Here is a 19,294-nt window from a genome sequence, read left to right on the forward strand (position 1 = left end):
ATCTCCTTATGCCAATATATTAAATTATCAAAATTATCAAAATTTTCTCCAGTAAGTTTATCTATCAAAATGGCAGAGCTCTGCTAAGTAGGACGAAAAATTATTTTAACGGGAAGTATATGAACTGATGCGACAAGAGAATTTGTACGGAGTTAAAATAATTTTATATGCTTGAAGTATTTTAAGTATAAGAGTGAAATGTATTTAATATTTTTTAATTAAATAGAAGAGTAAAGTAGATGTACTTGGGCTAGAATTCCTAATCGAGGCCTGACTAAATAATGAGCACGGATATTTAGTCGTGGGCCTTAAGCCCGACAGAATCTTGGTGCCGGATACGTTGTCGGATACCAAGTGCGAAAGTACTTATTTAGCCTACATCTATTACATTCTCCACGAATCCAATGGTTATGATTTAATCACCTTAATTTATTGCCTCAAATTCCCTTTCTCGAGTTTTTTATTTTATTTTAAACTCTCTCGAGTCATTTGCATGATAAATTAAAATGATTTTTAAATGTATAAAGTTACTTTTTTGTTATTTACTTTGTATTTTACTATTTGGGGTTTTTTATAAATCATACAAAAAGCAAAGAAGTAAGTGAAGAAGATGGTGAAAAAATATAAAAAATATTAAAAAAAACAGTAGAGATATTTTAGTAATCATCCATGTTAGTTAATCAAAATAATATTATAGTATTAAATAAGAATTATATTGAGCAGAGGTTACAAAATTAAAAGATGGAATCTAATTACAAAATATATAAAATATAGAGTGAGATTCTTAAAAATCCCTAGGCATATGCATAGATCTAAGATGGGATTAATTATTTCGCAGGTCCCACTTAAATTCATGGCACCAAACATAATAATAGATCTAGAGTCCTTTCTCCCTCTCCCTCCTCCCAGACCAGCAACACCACCTAAAACAACACCCAATTATTATAAATTTAAAATCGCCCGAGCCATCAAAGAGGGAGGACGAGATGTTGAGACCTTGGTTCTTGATGAACTGAAGTGAAGCACGTACTGGAAAGGCAAAAAGGAGATGGAGCCTTCTCAACTGGGTCCGCTTGGTTTCTTGGGTGTATTGGGGGAGAATGGAGATGCGCTCCACTATCAAGGAGGGAGGATTGAGATATTAAGACCTTTTGGTTCTTTATAGAGCGAAGCGGGAAGGCTAAATCTCAACAGGGTCCGCTTGGTTTCCTGGAAGATGAGATGAGAGGGCGAGCGTCGCTTTCCGAAAAAGACAAATGAGTCGGGAGGGCAAACATGGAATTAACTCTCCTGCCATTATACGCGGAGGGACATTTTAGTCTTTTTCTTTTCTCTTCGTTAATGGCGTCGGGGGTGGTGAGGAGTTTTTAATATTTTATAGGGTCTCTACGTAGGTTGTGTGGCAAATTAGTCATAATTTCGGAGTTTTAAGTGAAATTATACTTTTTAATCAATGGTAATAAATTGGACAAAAACTATAGACAAGGTTTTCAAACCATAATTTCGGGAATTGACATTTAGGCCTCCTTTACATCCAAGATAAGATTAATTTTACAATAAATATTTCTTTTTGTTATTCTTAAAATAAAGTTTTTATTTTGAGAATAATTATTTTATATTTATTTTTTTCTAAAATAAGGGTGTGAATAAATATATTTGATGTGATATCAAGTAAGAAAATTATGTTTTATTTTTTATAAAATTTCTACGAACACTTTTTAATTTGATATAAAATAGATAATAAAATATTTAAAAATAAACTATTAATCGAGTTAGTGTGTATATGGGGTGTAAAGCAGCCGAGAGTTAAGCAGCTAAACTCAGCTCGAAAATTATTAGAATTGAGCTCAGCTTAATAACAAGCTGGTTCAATTTTTATATAAAAATTACATATTTATTGTATATTTATTTTTTAGCTATAATAATATAATATTTTGAGAGTTGGATACATACAAAGATGATTTCTAAATTTTTATTTCTCTATGTGAGACTAAATATTATCCAACCACCTATATCATCCTAATTGTTAATATATATATATATATATATATATATATATGTATGGAGCTAAGTCTAGCTTGGCTCGACTAAATTAGTATTTTGAGCTAGAAAACCAACTGGGCTCATTTAGAGTACTAAATATGTGGGGGAAAATATTAAGATATAATTTTAATAAATATTATTTATATTTAAAAAAAGAGATTATAATGATATTTATGAAATATTAAGAAGAAAAACGTCAACATAAAAAAAGCCAAACAAATCCCTAGAACGTATCCTTGCCGAGCCACACGTCTCACGATAATCTCGCGAATGTCTCGCGCACATGTCTCCTCCGAACAGCTGGTCCCGGGCCCGCGTCCGTACGGAAAAGGTAGGTGTTCTCCACGAAGCAGTAGTTGGGAGGAGACCGCCTGCAGCCCCGGAAGCAGGAATTTTCTACATCCGATTACATGGCAGCAAATAAATCGACTTCGAAATCCGCAGGCAATAGTAACAAGTACCCGAGACGACGACGGACGCTGATGTGGACCGGACGAAGAACTGCACTATTTTCTCCGCAGAAACTTGTTCAGGTACCCTTAAATGACCCCTCATATTTGTTGCTAAAATTATTCCAGTCATATCACATTGTACTGTAGTAGGAGTTAGAAACCATAATTTAAAGAAATGGAATAATTATTGGGATATCTCACTGCGTGGTGACCCGTGAGATATAGTATTAGATATGTCTATTTTACTGTAGCAATAAATAAGATGTTAAATTATTAAGTGTTTTATTAGGTACGGAGTAAAATGCTGATCAGATCAATATTTTTTATTTTAAAAAAATAAAATTATTTCAGAGATTTACTATAAAAAAATTGATAAATATAAAATGCTGAAAAGTTAAGTATTTTATAATTAAAAATTATACACAGCAATAGTATAAATAAAATATAAAGAAAAAATTTATAATGCTGTAACTTTATACTCGATTATCGATTTTAGTCATAAAATATGTCATTGTAAAGATATAAAAATATTTTATAAGTTAAAATCCGTAGGCTCCAAAATTAACTACGCTCGTATTCTAAAAAAAAAAAGATTGCTCATATAAATTTACTTTTCTGATTTTCTCACATAAAGTGCTTTATCTCTTTGGACTTTTCTAATATAAAAACATCCAAAAATTGAGCATTTTATAAAATAAATATTTTTATATTTTTATTTAAATATAAAATATTTATTAGCATTTTACTTAGGACTATAATGTTATCGACCTATTTTAGTATTCAGTTTGAGGAGTAGTCTATTTAGATAAATAAAATATAAAACTGAGCTAGTTTGATTAAAAACTCACAAAAATATATATATTTGCCTAGGTTTATAATTTATGTATTCATTCCATGCTTATGATTTATAAAATAAAAATCCGTTAGCCTAAATCAAAATCACACCAATCAGTAGTACTCCCAGTGTTCACACTCCTTAAAAATCCTGATACATATGAATTACAGCGCATCAGCACAAGTTGTGGTAGTTTCCAAAACTTTCCATAAAAGGGAGTCTCCTCCCATCCCTTCCCTTCCCTTCCCTTCCCACTCCTCTCTTCTCCTCGAAACCAAAACCGATCTACACCAGTCGAGTCGAACAGCGAGCCAATCCCAGATAAATCATTCTTGTTCCATAAATCTCCTCTCGCAAATCTCGAGATCCAGACCCACTCTTTCCCCGAGGAAAAGAAACCCTAAGCAAGCTAGGGTTTGTAATAGGTCCGTGCTTAATTTGGAAAACACGGCACTGCATCTATTTACGTGCCTCTTGTCTTCTTCCTCCCTCTCTCTCTCTCTCTCTCTCTCTCTCACACACACACACACACACACACACACACACACACACACACTTCAGCCTTTTTTTTTTCTTCTTCTTCTTAGGGAAAGAGTGGATCGATCGATCATGGCGAGGGAGAGGATTCAGATAAGGAAGATCGACAACACGGCGGCGAGGCAGGTGACGTTCTCCAAGCGACGGAGGGGTTTGTTCAAGAAGGCGGAGGAGCTCTCCATCCTCTGCGACGCCGAGGTCGCGCTCATCGTCTTCTCCTCCACCGGCAAGTTGTTCCACTTCTCCAGCTCCAGGTATGTGTGCATATATATACATATGCTACTCATCGACCAGTCGTCGCTTCGATATTAGATCTCTTTTTCTATATGCGGGTTTCATTTAGATTCGTTCACTTCTAATTTTAGAAAAAAAGATTAATGGATTTAGGAGGTCTTGCTCACGTTTGATAGGATTCTATGCATTGATTGGTTTGAGAAACTCGATTTTTTCTCACCGGTAGTAATTTAAAGAATTGGTGGATAGAGAGCACTAATGAGAGTTCAAACAATGTTTTATTTTAGTGCGTGGACAACTCGGTGTTTGTACGGAAGTGGATATTGAAGTGCTTTAATCAAAAGACTGTTTCTTAATGAAGCGGTTTAACCCATAATGTACAGGAACGTAATGCGTGCTTTCTTAATCATACAACTTCCGAAGATCATACTGATCTTTATTGATAATAAACTGGAATATTTAATATTTCTCGATAAATTAACGCCTATGATCTGAAACTGCGTGGTTTTTTTCTCGACATGATCATGTTTGACCTCTATCATCTGAATGCTATACCTGAACACTCATGTCGGAAACTAATATAATAAAACTTGCTATGTATCCCGTCATCGACATAATGCTATCGAGTTACTATAAGAGGTTGAATGTTGAAGCATGCCTAGTCAATTGCCGGAAACAACTATTTCTCGATGGAAAAATGCGGATGCTATTACTGCACGAATAACGATATCAGCAATGCTGAAATTTGGTACAAAATAAACAGACCATTTATAGTATCAACTTTCCAGCTGTATGTATGAATGCATATCCAATGAATTAAAGACAATGTTTATTTCATAGTCGCTGGTAGTAATTAAAGTTAATCTGGATCTGATAGTTTCTAAAATCTCTCACAACAAGTTCCTGATATACATGGTATACGCATTAACGGCCATTCATATTTTGGCTGTATAAATGGTTTTTCATGTGTAGGTAATCTATGTTAGAAATTAATGCACTTCAGTTCTCATGTCAAGAGAAACTTTTTTTTTTACTTATTCATTAAGTGCACAAGAAACATAAGCATGTAAGAGCAATGTAATGGTTTCTTTGCACAAGAGAAACTCGTAAGTAATTGTCTAAATTAATTTTGGGTTGTGGAGTTATTAGTCAGAGAGCCTACAAAAGCAACGCTTCTTGTATTTATAAATCAAGCCAAATAAAGCTAAATAATCTAAAACAAGGTTTTATCAAAGGCTTCTCTTAAGTCTTTTGTTCATTTCTTATATATCTCTTTTACTGATCCACATATATCCAAGTCTTCCAATCCAAATATCAACAATCTATACACATGCATATACGTACTGAATTTGATATAATTTAGCACCGTATAATTGTATGAGAACATATGTACACCTTGCAGCAATTTTTTTTTTTACTCGGGGAGGCAATTGACCTTGTGAATTAGCGGCAGTGTCTACATCCCATGAAGTTTGATTTTTTTTTATATTTTTTTTTGCATGATGTAGATTAAGAACCAATTTTATTGTTATTACTCATAATATTTAACCTTGATTACTTGTACTATATTGTATGTCACTGTATGGCTTTCTTGTCAAGCTTGTAAATTGTAATGGGCATCTACTTTTGGAAAACAAACCGCTAAGGTGCTAACACCATCTTCATATGTTGTTTGCCAGTAAATATTAGTTACATATGTCTTGAGTTTGTCTGCGTTTATTAATAATGACAGATGTTTTTTCTCTTTTCTCTGTGAAGTATGAAGGATATCATAGAGAAGTACAACATGCATTCAAGTAACCTACAAGAATCAGTTCAACAGCCTCTTGACTTGAACGTAAGATATTCCATGTTAACTTATTATTAGCTGCAGGATTTGAATTTGGCACTGTACAAGGGAATCTAGTCTCATGAATATCCAATTCATTTTGTTCTAATTTAGCATGATTATACTTATAGTATAAGAATACAATAATCTAAGACCTGCCGCTGCACAATATTCTTAATTTTTTTTCTGGTGTGTTCTTAAGAATTTATTACTATGTGATATGTCATTTGGACTCAATATGACAGATTCACAAGTGCAAGGCTAAATTTTACTTTGTTATTTGATTATCCCGAAATAATAACCTACTATTCGCCATGTTTTAATGTGACAAAATATACTAGATCAGAAAATGAAACCGTATAATGTAACATTGAAGGAAAGTTAGTTATGAGAATTATTTGTTAATGCTGACAGAAACTATGCTCGATGCAGTAATTAGTTATTCCATGCGATAAATATATGTGCAACATTATTTACTACATTTTGCCTCTTTCCCCTTTAGTTGGAGAATAACAAGCTTGCAAGTTTGAGCAAAAAAGTTGCAGAAACAAGTCTTCAACTGAGGTTTGGCTTAAATTTGACTTGTAGAGTTTATATCCCTGAAACGTGCATTCATTAAGATGAACTGAAAGGCTTTTCCTATCAATTCTAGACAAATGAGAGGAGAGGAGCTTGAGGGCTTAAGTGTAGACGAGCTGCAGCAGCTAGAGAAAAATCTCGAAGCAGGTTTACATAATGTACTTCAAAGAAAGGTATGTTAAGACGTTCCAAGTTTGTTAGCTTTTTTAAGATTTGCCAAGTCTTTTATTGCTTATTCTGTGTCCAAAAATTTGCAGGGTGAACAATTCATCGAACAGGTCAATGAGCTTCAGCGAAAGGTTAGAAATGACTCAAACAATATTTATTCACTGAATAGTAGATCGCTGATATAATGCAAAAAGGAGATTTAAGTGAAGGGATTGTTCTTTGGCATGTTTTTATTTTCTTATCTTTTTATCAAACTGCCCTCATGACTTTATTAGCCACATGGACAACCTCCTCGAATCAAAAGGCCTTCTCGAATCAAAAGGTAGCACACAAAGCATAATACAAATAATGAAAATACTAAGAATAATATTGAATATCGGACACATTTCATTTAATATGTTTTCATTATCGCCATTACCTTTACACCAAAGATGGTAGAAAGTCTTCTAGAGATGAGTCAACAATCATCTTTGCTGGAGAGGTGGGCGTAGGTTTGGTAAATGAAAATCGAAAAAATGGTGGGAGCGAAAGAAGAGAAAAATAGCAACAAAAATGAAAAGAGAATAGGAAGGAAACATAAAATGTAGTGCTTAAGAGATCAATAATTGATGTCTCAAGTTGTATTCATGTTAGATGTAATTTATGATGCGTTTTACATATAGTCTATAAAAAAGGGAAAAAAATTGTGTTTATGGCTGATACAGCATATACAACCCTATATGTATTGGTCGATACAGTTGATAATGGACCGATATAATTGATACTACATTGAAACCAAAGAAAATTTAGTTTGGCCCCCAATTTCTCATCAGTAAGTGCCAACAACGTACATCAAACCCTGCAAGAATGTTTCAAAAGTTTGAGGGACATGTATGCATGTTCTGAATAGCCTGGATTGGAACATGTTGCAAAATTTAAAAGTCAATAGGACCCTGTGTTTTTTCATCAGCAGTGCTGGATATACAAATATGAAGATTCCTCTGCATATTATAGTGACTTTTAAGAGTTCTTATTTCTTGAAGGTGTAAATAATGAGTCGTACTTGGAAGATTAGTCTTTAATGGTATCCTTATTGCATTTAAGCACTATAACATTACCATAGGTACACCCTAAAAGGATTCAAGTCTACATATATGGGACTATGATGAATTAGTACAAAGTCATTACTTGTTTGCAAAATCTTATGGTTACACGATGCTTACAGGGTTTAGAACTAATGCAAGAAAACACACGACTGAGATACCAGGTATGGCCTTCATTTATCCACATTTTTCACCCTCCATTATTCCACATGATTGTACTTTTATATGGACATATTTAAAGATGCAGGTTTTGCAGATGTCAAGCGTTGGGAAGCAAGTGATGAATGATACAGAAAATGTTCTCACTGAAGATGGGCAGTCTTCTGAATCAGTGATGACTGCATCAAACACAGGAGGGTCACAAGATTATGATGACAGTTCAGATACGTCTCTCAAATTAGGGTGAGTCTATTTGTCAACTTACTTGTTTGTAAAGTAGCGAAAAATAATAGCATAAATAATGATGTTAAGTATTATACTGATGATTTTGGTTTATTTGTCGTTAATTTGCTGGATCTATGATTCATTCATGCTGGCAAGAGTACAGGTTAATCAACAAGTGGAGATAAGTTTTTCAAATGTTACGATGATCGATCCAAAGTCCAAACTATCAAGAACCATTCTGTTACTCAGGACAAACTTTTCAGAAGAGAATCAATTTTAACATTCATCTAAGAAACCATCTCATCATAAGATACTTTTCCTAGTGTGTTTTACTAGAGATTCTTTGTAGAGTTTACTCCATATGCAGACTAAGTTGCAGCTGCTGTTGATTTCTATCTTGGATTTTGTTACCTGAACCAATTTATGAAAACATATACTAGATGCTGAGTTTTTTCTGACTTGTTCAGGTTACCTTATTCTGGCTCAAACTGATGAGTACTCAACATCATAAGCCTGAACGGGAAAAGAAGTTATCGATCACAGATGGTGGAATCCAGACTTCAGTAATGCAGAATCGGTTGGTTGCCAGATTGATTAGTCAATTAAGCTATCCTAATGCCTGAACATTTTGATGCTTGGTTATGTGTAATCTAGTCTGCAGATAAATTGTAATACTAATCTTTTTGGAACAAATATATCATAGAACAATGTGATCCTTATATATATATAGACAATGTGATAAATGGTGTTGTATTCATCTCGTTCTTATCGTCTTGTCTTTGCCTTGCACTAACAATGAATTGAATATCCATAAATGCCAAATTCTCTCCATATCTTAATCACGGACACTTAAACCGTTGCTCATTTCCTCATATTGGGATTCGCAGCGATGGCTTGTATAATTAAAGTGAATGTCGGATGCATGCGCTTATCATCGAACGATCATGATCACAAAATTAGCTCTCGCAATTAAATATAAGGAGGCGTGCATGAGTAGAGCGGATTTCCTCTGGCACATTTTGACAAACATTTTCTCGCTGGTTGGACCAACAGTCAAAAGGCAAGCAGGCCTTCCACCACTTTGACACTGTTTCAAACAACCCAAGTCGAGATGCAAAGTAGTGCTATTAGATTCAGAAAAGAAAGAAGGCTCCCTCCCTAGCCAGAGAATATAACTCCACTACTCAACAACCCACACTGGCCATTGATCAATAATTATTGCCGTTAATGGAGAACCACGCCCACACTTCTCGGTCCAAATCCAAGCGTGGTGCAACTTTACCTGAAAAACCTTCCCACCAACCGTATTGTGAACGAGAGGACTTTAAGCAACTGTTAAAGTTATTTTGCCACCGTCATGAGCTTCTATAAAGTCTCAATTGCCACCGTCCCATCTCATCAGTTCTTTGCTTGATTAGTTCTGGGCCTGTGTGTTGGAATCTGGGAGATGATGGCTCTAAGAAGTACTAGTTTTATGGTGTTAGGATTAGGCATCCTCTTGGTGGTTGTTTCCATTTCAGAGACATCTCTTGCAGCAAAGATAGTTGTTGGTGATTCTGCCCATTGGACTTTCGGCTACAATTACACTGATTGGGCTCTTAAGAATGCACCCTTTTACCAGCATGATACCTTGGGTTTCTCTCTTCTCTCATTTCTTTACTATGTTTATTAATTAAATTTCGTAAACTAAGTGAGCTAGATAATATTATAAATGGGATGTTATATCATCTGCATCACATCACTCATTATAACGAGAGATTGCTCACCATATATATATTTTAGCTTTATTTAAAAAAATACTTTTTTTATGATTATCTTCTCATTGGGGATGTATGTAATTATATTTTTCATGCATATTTTTCTGGTTGCGACCACATATAGTTATTAGATATGTGTAATCAATCGATACCTGTATTTGTTGATGAGCATAAACAAACATCTCACGTTGAATTCTCTCTCCCTCTCATTAGCTAGCTAATAGATTTCTAACATATGCATCTTTTATATGAATGGTTGCAGTGTTCATGTATGATCCTCCAAGTAACACCACATTCCCACACAGTGTTTACTTACTGAAGAACCTACGTAGCTTCCTCGCATGCGACCTGAAGAAAGCGAAGCTGGTGGGGAACGTGATGCAAGGCGGCGGCAAGGGCTTAGAGTTCGTGCTCAAAAACAGGAAGCCTCACTACTTTGCGTGTGGGGAGGCGAAAGGGATCCACTGCAATATCGGGCTCATGAAATTCTCCGTGCTCCCTACAAGGCCTTGCCGTGGTTAACTATTTGAAGCTCAAAAGTTTTACTTCACTTTTCTTTTTTGCTCCAGGGAAGATGCAGTGCTTTTTATTAGAGTGACAAATTTTAAATACACCTTCTTCTTTTTACCGGTCGGGAAGAACTTCAATAATAATATAAACAAATAATTACACTTTGAGTTTCCGAATTATCATTACTTTCATATATAATACTTCTAAACTTATTTTTTATGACACATAAATCTTATAATCTATTAAATATATCTGAAACACCGTTTCCGTTAGATTTTCATTAACTTTTCTATTAATAATTATTATATATAAGTCACACGAGCAATTACTGACATGTTTATTCTTATTATAACTCTTTTTTAATAATCAAGGCATCTTAAGACTTGAAGCATATAAAATATGAAGCTATTGCACCATACTACTGCTCCAAGGCACTACCCAATTAGACCTTCCAGTCAAAAATACTGCCCAGTAATTGCACCGCAAAACTAGTTTTCTCCCAGCGAGAGCCGAGCCGAGCCGAGCGGAGCCGCCGCAAAACAAATGCAATTTTGTCTCAATATTATATTGGATAAAGCATATCTTATTACTTTGTCCTTTGTATACCGCAAGACTGCCACGTGTGGTAGCCCCACCTTGGTAACTCTAATTTCAAGATGGAAAAAAAGTTGACTTAGACCCCGGAGCAAAGCTGTTCAAAAACCCACGCATCCTCCTCGGATGGCCGCATTCACTCGCAGCTCCACTTTCCTCTTCGCTTCCCCACTTCTCCTCCATCGCGCGATCTCCATCGGACGGCGTAGCTGCATCCGTTATCCTCCCCGGATGTCTATGGCATCGTACTCGCCGGCATCGGCTGCGGTAGGCGCCGAGAAGATGACGGCGCCGTGCGGGTCATGGAAGTCGCCAATCACGGCCGACGTGGTGTCCGGAGCGGATAAGCGTCTCGGAGGGATCGCCGTCGCTGGAGACGGTCGCCTTGTTTGGATTGAGACCCGCCCCGAGGAAGGAGGGTAGGATATCTTGGAAATGTAGAACCCTGGCAAGCATGGAGTTGATTTCGAATTTTTTGGCTTCAGTTTGAATCGATCTATGATTGGATTATCTTGTTCAGAATAGAAATATTGATATGCCACGATTTTTTTTTCCTTTTTATTTGATCGAAAGTCTGGAATTTATCATATCCCACATTTTTAACTCGATTAGGATGGTTCAGACGTGCAGTTGTTGTAAAGGAATCAGAAGAGATGGAAGGTAAACCTGTGGATGTCACACCTGCAGATTTCGCAGCTCGGACATTGGCGCAAGAGTACGGAGGGGGTGCATTTGCTGTATCGGAGAATGTTGTTGTATTTTCGAATTATAAAGACCAGCGTTTATACAAGCAAATTATTGGAGGTAATAACCGTTTATTTCTTTTTGAGATGCAATATTCACGGAGTTACAATCTTTAGCAACCTTTCTCTTTTTGTACTTCCGCATCATGGCTAATTCTTTACGACTTAACAAGTAGCAACATGAGTAAGAATGGCGTATTTATTTCTATCTTCCATCTGAAAGTTCTTTTCTCTTTACAGGTCACTCTCCAGTACCTCTGACACCAGATTATGGGGGACCTGTAGTCCGTTATGCTGATGGTGTTTTCGATCCTCACTTTCATCGTTATCTTACTGTAATGGAAGGTTGTTATCATTTTGCCAATTGTAGTTGTCAGGAAGCTGGTCACAAAATGTATTGCTAATTATTGTTTAATATCTTGACAGACTGCCGTATAAGTAGCTTAAATCCAATCACAACCATTGCCGCTGTATACTTTAGCGAAGGACATATGCATGGTAAGGCTGCTAGAGAAATGGAAAATACATGCTACAGCAGCAACACATTTGGTTCTATACACTTTGCAATTTTTAGAGGACATTGATGCTTCTTCATTAACTTTATTTTTCTTTTTTATCCTTAAATATTATTGAAGAACCAAGGGTTCTGCTTAGTGGCAATGACTTCTATGCTTATCCACGCATTGATCCAAGTGGAAAACGGATGGCATGGATAGAATGGAGTCATCCAAACATGCCCTGGGATAAAGCAGAACTTTGGGTCGGGTACTTCTCTGAAAGTGGGTAAGTATTGCATGTTCATTAAGCAGAATGTCGTACCTTTGTGTTTATTCAATTAATTGGAAATGCAAGAATCAGAAACAAGCTAGTACTGAACTTTATAGCACGTAATTATTCATAACATGCAGATGTATATTGTTCAATGCTTCTTATCAATATATAGGCTCCATATCTTATCTTGTACTTCGTATGCAACTATGTTATGACCTGGAGCATTCACTAATATCATGAGAATGGATGAAAGTTTCTCAGAACTTGAAGTTGGATTCAATAAGATTTTGATTCCACAGCATTCTTGTCAGGATTTGATTACCTAAGATTGTTGACAGCTTATTAAGAGCTCTGAAGAAAGACATGCTAAGGTTTTTGCATATATTTTGATGTATGATGCTGAAACTAGGTTTTAAATGAAAGTTTTTTCTTGATGCGCCAAGTTCTCCACCTCTCTGCCATCTGAACTGACTGTGTTCATGATGCTTCTTCATGTATCATTTATCGTTACTTATTTTGATTTCGAGATATATGTTCCGGTCTTTATTTTCCCCAAGTAGTTCTTGCTGACTGCTTTCCAAGTCTTCCTGACTTTAGAAAAATCTCGTTCTACCTCTTTACAGAGACTTATGTAAGAGACTATGTGTTGCCGGTGGTGACCCTACGCTAGTGGAATCCCCAACTGAACCCAGATGGTCCTCCAAAGGTTTATCTTTTCTTCAACTCACTTCTCTTTTAGCTTTCCATACCTACAAGAAGCTACTTCAACGAAAATGTGCATGAAGAGGGTTTATCACTTGTGTCATGTATTGAGTCCTTCTATTGCTGAGAATATTGGGGAGTAGGTTAGAGAAAAGCCATGTAACAGGAATTGGAAAACGGAGATCCTACTTCAGAGGTTGGTGGGTCGAGTATTCATGTAGGAATAGGGCTCTACACATACTACCATATAGTGCTTCTAAATGTTTTAGAACCTGTCTAATAACTTGATGCATAGACTGTCCAGACACCTGATTGACTTATTAGGCAGGTGACACAGCTTAAATTGCCTAAATGGCCTAACAAAAAGAAGAATGCCTTGGTGGCTGCCCCTCTTAAGACAGCTCCTTAGGCCACCATTTTTCTGGCTTTTAAAACTTTGAAGTTTGAAGCGTTTATTTATTGTTAGTAGGCTCCCCAGAATATATTTGACAACATGTAGGAATTCAAATAAAAGAAAGCTACTATGGTTTTCATTTGAGTATCTAGCAGAAGTTTAGGAGAAGATAACATGACAGGTTGAGTTGGCTGGCAAATTTACTTTCCATTGTAATGCATCGACTTATCATTACATTATTACGACATTATGTTGGCTCATTAAACTGTAAAATCCTGATGTCTCATATAATTTCCTTCGTACTTTATTCCATTTTAGTGATACTCATTTGTTGATGTTTTGGATAGTTATCACTATTGTACTGATTGATAGTTTTTATGCAAATTTTCAGGGGAGCTTTTTTTCATAACCGACAGAAAAAGTGGGTTCTGGAACATTTATAAATGGGTGTGGTTCCTCTCTGTTTGAATATTCTATATAAATATTTGAAGTAGCTAGTATTATATCTCCATCTTATTTTCATTGTTGTCTCGATGCTTATATATTCTTGTATCATTTATCTATATTTATACTGATTCAGTCTCTAGTAAAATCATTGGTAGATGTCTACATCTGACGGAAGAAGATCTCATTTCAATAAGCAAACATTAAATTCAAGTGCTTATTGTTTTTACAGCCAGAGTACTACATAATTCCATTTTGACTCACCTATTCTGGATTTTCTTTATTTTTGTAAATTTGGTCAAATGTTTCATTAGTTGTTTCCAGCCACGAAACTGTGTAAAAGCCACATCAAACAGTAAGTTCCCATGATTGTATTCTGGTTAACAATTAAGGAAAACGCACAGAGACTTGTTATAAGTAGCTGTACATGCGAGGACCGAAGACTTTATTACTACTGATATAATCATATAAGCCTTCAATGCTTCAAGTATTTGCCACAAAGTTGTAAATACTTTTCAACACTTATTATGGATTATGTTTTCTTTTCATGTTCTGCAACCTTCAGAATTAGAACTGTTATTTTATTTGCTACTTATTTTCTTCTTCTTCGATGACAGATTGAACATAAAAATGAGGTAGTGCCGATGTATGAATTAAATGCTGAATTTGCAAGACCACTTTGGGTTTTTGGTAACAGCTCTTACGATTTTGTTGGAAAAGATGGGGACAATCATAGTATCATCTGCAGTTACAGGTTTTGCATAATGATCTTTTTCTTCTAAAAAGAACTTTCCTCATTTCTGCATATAACAAAATAAAAAGTTACTGAGGTTAGGATTTTATCTTGTGCAGGAAGAGCGGGAGGTCATATCTTGGAGTTCTGGATCATGTGTCGGGATCCTTTACATTGCTTGACATTCCCTTCTCTGATATTACGGATGTTGTAAGTTCTGAAATTCATATCACTGTTTCAAGTGTTAAGCATTAGGTTAGTTCCTTGTTTTGAATCTTATGGTATGCCCATTCTATCATTATCTTAACTTTTTTAATTGGTGACAATGAAGTTGAATGCCTTTGATTTGGCAGGTTGCTGGATCAGACTACTTCTATATTTCTGGTGCATCTGCAACTCATCCATTATCGATTGCGAAAGTCCAGGTGGCATCTTAATTTGTATAATTGGGGGTTCAGTTAACATGGAAAGAAGTTACGCACTCTGTGTTCAGTATTCACTGATGAGTATTGACTATATAATTCCTTGCTATAGGTGGCTTTGGATGAAAAGAATACAGAAGCTACAGGATTCTCGATAATCTGGTCTTCTTCTCCAGATGTAAGCAAATACGAACAGTATTTTAGCGTACCAGAATTAATTGAGTTTCCTACAGAAAACCCTGGTCAGACTGCTTATGCATACTTCTATCCACCAACAAATAGTACTTTTCAAGGTCCTTTAGATGAAAAGCCCCCATTACTGGTCAAAAACCATGGTAAGCTGTGAACTGTTTATATTAAGAACACCTTCTGCTATTTTCAAGTTTTAATCATTTTCTTTCTACTTTTGTGTGGTTACTAGAAATCTTAAGGGACAAGGGCTGGTAATATCTGTCAGGTCCATGCACAATATCTAAAATAGAAGATGCAATAAAAGATACTATGTATCTAAAATACTTCTAGATTCTTGATTTTGTGCAGGAGATTCGTTAACAATGTCAGTCATACGCAACAGAAATTACAGAAGTACTACTACTTGGCTCATCTTTAGAAAATTAAGTTCTGGTTGATGATAAATGTAATAATTTTATAGGCCAAGATTGTTAAAAGTTTAAACTGTTAGGTAATGAATCAACAATAGGCATCTACCTTTAAAATGCCCCCTCATGTACAACCTGTATATGTTGCACGTGGAAAAATTGAAGATAATGTGATATGTACACTGCACAAGAATTGATAACAGAAAATATGAATTAAATAAGGCTAAACAAAGTTTTTACTCAAGACCTCTAGAAAACCAGGCTCTGATATATTGTGAGATGACCATTAACATAAAAACTTGAGCTATTAGGTAATGGATTAACAACAAACATCACACCTTTAAGAATATGTATTAACGAAAATGATACTTATGATGCCATATAGGGTTCCTCATGTCCTTTTCCATAAAATAGACTGCTTGGATCGTGTTTCATATATATTCCCTGCTAGATCCTCAAGGTGCTAGGATGTAGTGCATCAGTGTTTCCATAGTTTCCAGCGAGTTACACGAAACCTAAATTGTGATTTTTGATCCTTCTTATCAACATGCACACATTGAATCGTAATTCTCTGAGATCTATCTACAACGAAATAATACAAATGCCGAATTGTTTGAGCTATTAAGCCCTCTTTTTCTGCAACTTAAATTGCAAATGTTTCTTACTTAGTTGATTAGAGAAGTTCTATTGTTTGGTTATTTTGGTATCATATTGCTTTGGTTGAAGTACTTTTGCAAATCTTGTAGGAGGACCCACAGGTGAAGCACGTGGAATCCTAGATCTTAATGTCCAGTATTGGACAAGTCGAGGATGGGCATTTGTCGATGTTAACTATGGGGGAAGCACTGGTTTGTCCTTGGACTTTTCCTATATTATATGTATTATGCACTCTATTTACCACTTGATTCATTCTGAAAAGGTAGAACACCAAGCATTTTTTCCCCTAGTTCTAGAGTAGATTGCTCAAGTGCTTGACTAATCCATCTTGATGCTCAAAGCAACTGATTTCAGCATATATTTTCTTTATTTCATGGTGATTTAATATTTGCTAAAGATCAGAATTAAAAAGTAGCAATCAAGATAATCATCCGAGCTTTTTTCTCTTTCTTTCTTTTTTGAAGGTTATGGGCGAGAATATCGGGAAAGACTTTTGGGTCAATGGGGTACTGTTGATGTTAATGACTGTTGCAGCTGTGCTAGATTCCTGGTACATCTACAAGCTTTTCATTGTTTTCTCAAGTATATAATTTCACATTGCATGATGATAACTTAACCATGAATACTGAATGATTAATTTTGTTTTAAAGGTGGAAAGTGGAAAGGCGGATGGAGAACGACTTTGTATAACAGGGAGATCTGCGGGTGGATACACAACATTAGCTTCTCTTGCTTTCAGGGATACGTTCAAGGCTGGTGCTTCTTTGTATGGTGTAAGTTTCTCTTGTTGTATGGCTTAAGTTTCTATTGGGGCATGTTCTTACTAGTTAAATACATGTGATGTTTGGGACTGTAATATTCCGTCTGCTGAACTACTTCCCAAAAGAGAGCACCAAAAGCAAGAAGATTTGTGATTCTTAGCTTATAAACAGATAAAGATCGCTAAGTGCTGTTCTATAAACAATATTATTTCCATTTTCTATTACCTTTGTTTAGAAGAGAGTTTCTGGATTACTCTTACCTGCTTTATATTCTGGCTTGTAACAAATTTCTGTGTTGCCGAAGAGCAGGTAGCTGACTTGTCTTTGTTGCGGGCGGAGACTCACAAGTTTGAATCTCACTATATTGATAATCTTGTAGGTAAGGATTGGGTGAACAAGGTATAGCCAGAGGATTCTTATTCTTAAATAACCACTAAAGTTCTTTATCTAATTCTTCCAGGGAACGAGAGAGCTTACTTTGAGAAGTCACCAATTAATTTTGTTGATAAATTCACATGCCCAGTGATTTTGTTTCAAGGATTAGATGACAAGGTATAACGAGGAGCACAAGTTCCTTGAATGGCTTTTTTACAATTTATTTGTTATCATTTTTGCAAACTGTTGCCATTTTATATTTCCAATTATTGTTGCTATTGTATAAAGTAGCAGCTTAACAATGATCATATTGGTAGAACAACCTTAGATTGTTGCTATTGTATAAAGTAGCAGCTTAACAATGATCATATTGGTAGAACAACCTTAAATGCATCTAGTTCACAAGTTCTTGTGTGGTACTTCATTAATCCCCTTGGTATGCGGGTCCAATGGTCCTTGATGTAGAGCTCGGGTAGCATATGAGGTGCTACTATGCAGCCTTCGTGATGGCATAGATCCAATTTCACATGTTGATTTAGCAGCATTTCTCTGTTCCACATTATATCAAACTATCAAGAGGTCTGAGGATGCAACTCCTACTAGGAGGAAATATAAGCAATAAACAAAAAGATCAGTGAATCATTACCTTTATAAAGCTCTTTGTTACTTTGTTCATTAATTTACAGAGGGTGAGGTGCCACTATAGTTACACTGGGTTATAATTTATTATGGAACATGTTATTACAGAAAAGCAGATTACGTATTATGCAAATTATTTTTGCATTCCTTAATATGAATGTTCTGTTACGTTACTGTAATTTACTCTCTGCTAACTAGTTGCAAATGCATCTATGTCAATCAGATTGTGCCACCGGATCAGGCTCGTAAGATATATATGGCATTAAAAGAAAAAGGTTTGCCTGTTGCTTTGGTTGAATACGAAGGAGAACAACATGGGTTTCGCAAGGTCCTCATCATATTCCTATCTTTTTTTGAGTAATTCTCTTAAACCTGGATTTCTTATGTTGACCGAATGCATGCTTTTGCTGGAACAGGCTGAGAACATCAAGTTTACATTGGAGCAGCAGATGTTGTTTCTCGCCCGATTAGTGGGGAATTTTGAAGTGGCCGATAATATCACTCCCATCAAAATTGACAATTTTGATTAGACTTCTTGCTAAACTATTGTTCTCTACTGTTCATGTGTTTTGTTGCAACATTAGAAGACTGCGAGCATCTTATTCACGGAACATTGTCGGTATCACTTGTGCAATAAGTTGTCCAGCTTCGATCTTGTAAGCGATAAGCCCTTGGTGATACAGGCATGCATTCATGTACATGACTTGCTCGGCACACTAGCTAATAGTTCCTTATTTATCTTATTTTTAGTAGCTTGCTTACCAAGTTCATGTGTTTTTATCGTGTGTAACTCCTTTCTTGAAAATAGGAATAGGAGAGTAGTGCTGCATGAGATGTAATGTCCATATCCTTTACAATAGGATCATGCACGTAAACATTCCTATCTAAAGAGTTCTTTTATGTAATTATGGGGATGAAAAATATTGAGAAAAGACTGTTTAGTCGAACTCTAAGCTATCCTCTTATCTCTTTCTGTTTGACTGTATATTTGAAAGAAGCTTATTGAAAGACTTTGATGCTTGTTATGCTAGCACATATAGCAGTTTGGTTT

General features: G+C 35.6%; 3 protein-coding genes and 1 long non-coding RNA gene across 6 annotated transcripts; 3 read left to right on the forward strand and 1 right to left on the reverse strand.

The window, feature by feature from the left end:
- Window positions 1–676: 676 nt before the first annotated feature.
- On the reverse strand, window positions 677–1,118 carry LOC140800256 (uncharacterized). The gene is made up of 2 exons (XR_012111167.1): window positions 997–1,118; window positions 677–923 (listed from the first exon to the last, which is right to left on the reverse strand). It is a non-coding gene; the product is annotated as an uncharacterized lncRNA (long non-coding RNA).
- A 2,389-nt stretch (window positions 1,119–3,507) lies between these two features.
- LOC140799691 (MADS-box transcription factor 22-like) lies at window positions 3,508–8,899 on the forward strand. 3 transcript variants are annotated; one of them, XM_073154117.1, is made up of 9 exons: window positions 3,508–3,755; window positions 3,918–4,121; window positions 5,860–5,938; window positions 6,432–6,493; window positions 6,582–6,681; window positions 6,766–6,807; window positions 7,881–7,922; window positions 8,006–8,160; window positions 8,610–8,899. In XM_073154117.1, the coding sequence occupies exons 2-9, from the start codon at window positions 3,940–3,942 to the stop codon at window positions 8,632–8,634; spliced, it is 687 nt and encodes a 228-aa protein (XP_073010218.1). In that variant the 5' UTR covers window positions 3,508–3,755; window positions 3,918–3,939; the 3' UTR covers window positions 8,635–8,899. The 3 variants fall into 3 exon arrangements, with proteins under 3 accessions (XP_073010218.1, XP_073010219.1, XP_073010220.1); XM_073154118.1 differs by having other exon boundaries at window positions 8,015–8,160; XM_073154119.1 differs by having other exon boundaries at window positions 3,537–3,755; window positions 8,000–8,160.
- A 660-nt stretch (window positions 8,900–9,559) lies between these two features.
- Window positions 9,560–10,565, forward strand: LOC140800198 (blue copper protein 1b-like). The gene is made up of 2 exons (XM_073154869.1): window positions 9,560–9,776; window positions 10,162–10,565. Exons 1-2 carry the CDS (start codon window positions 9,590–9,592, stop codon window positions 10,419–10,421), a joined length of 447 nt encoding a protein of 148 aa, XP_073010970.1. The 5' UTR covers window positions 9,560–9,589; the 3' UTR covers window positions 10,422–10,565.
- A 531-nt stretch (window positions 10,566–11,096) lies between these two features.
- LOC140800109 (dipeptidyl-peptidase 5) lies at window positions 11,097–19,251 on the forward strand. The gene is made up of 18 exons (XM_073154772.1): window positions 11,097–11,422; window positions 11,626–11,807; window positions 11,987–12,091; window positions 12,173–12,244; window positions 12,382–12,529; window positions 13,141–13,223; window positions 14,005–14,060; window positions 14,675–14,811; window positions 14,910–15,000; window positions 15,144–15,215; window positions 15,325–15,547; window positions 16,558–16,659; window positions 16,933–17,018; window positions 17,119–17,241; window positions 17,539–17,608; window positions 17,690–17,781; window positions 18,467–18,571; window positions 18,660–19,251. Exons 1-18 carry the CDS (start codon window positions 11,130–11,132, stop codon window positions 18,771–18,773), a joined length of 2,154 nt encoding a protein of 717 aa, XP_073010873.1. The 5' UTR covers window positions 11,097–11,129; the 3' UTR covers window positions 18,774–19,251.
- Window positions 19,252–19,294: the final 43 nt, after the last annotated feature.

This window comes from Typha latifolia, chromosome 13 (assembly GCF_019914945.1).
Source record: "Typha latifolia isolate L0001 chromosome 13, TyphaL0001v2, whole genome shotgun sequence".
Lineage (NCBI taxonomy): Eukaryota > Viridiplantae > Streptophyta > Magnoliopsida > Poales > Typhaceae > Typha > Typha latifolia.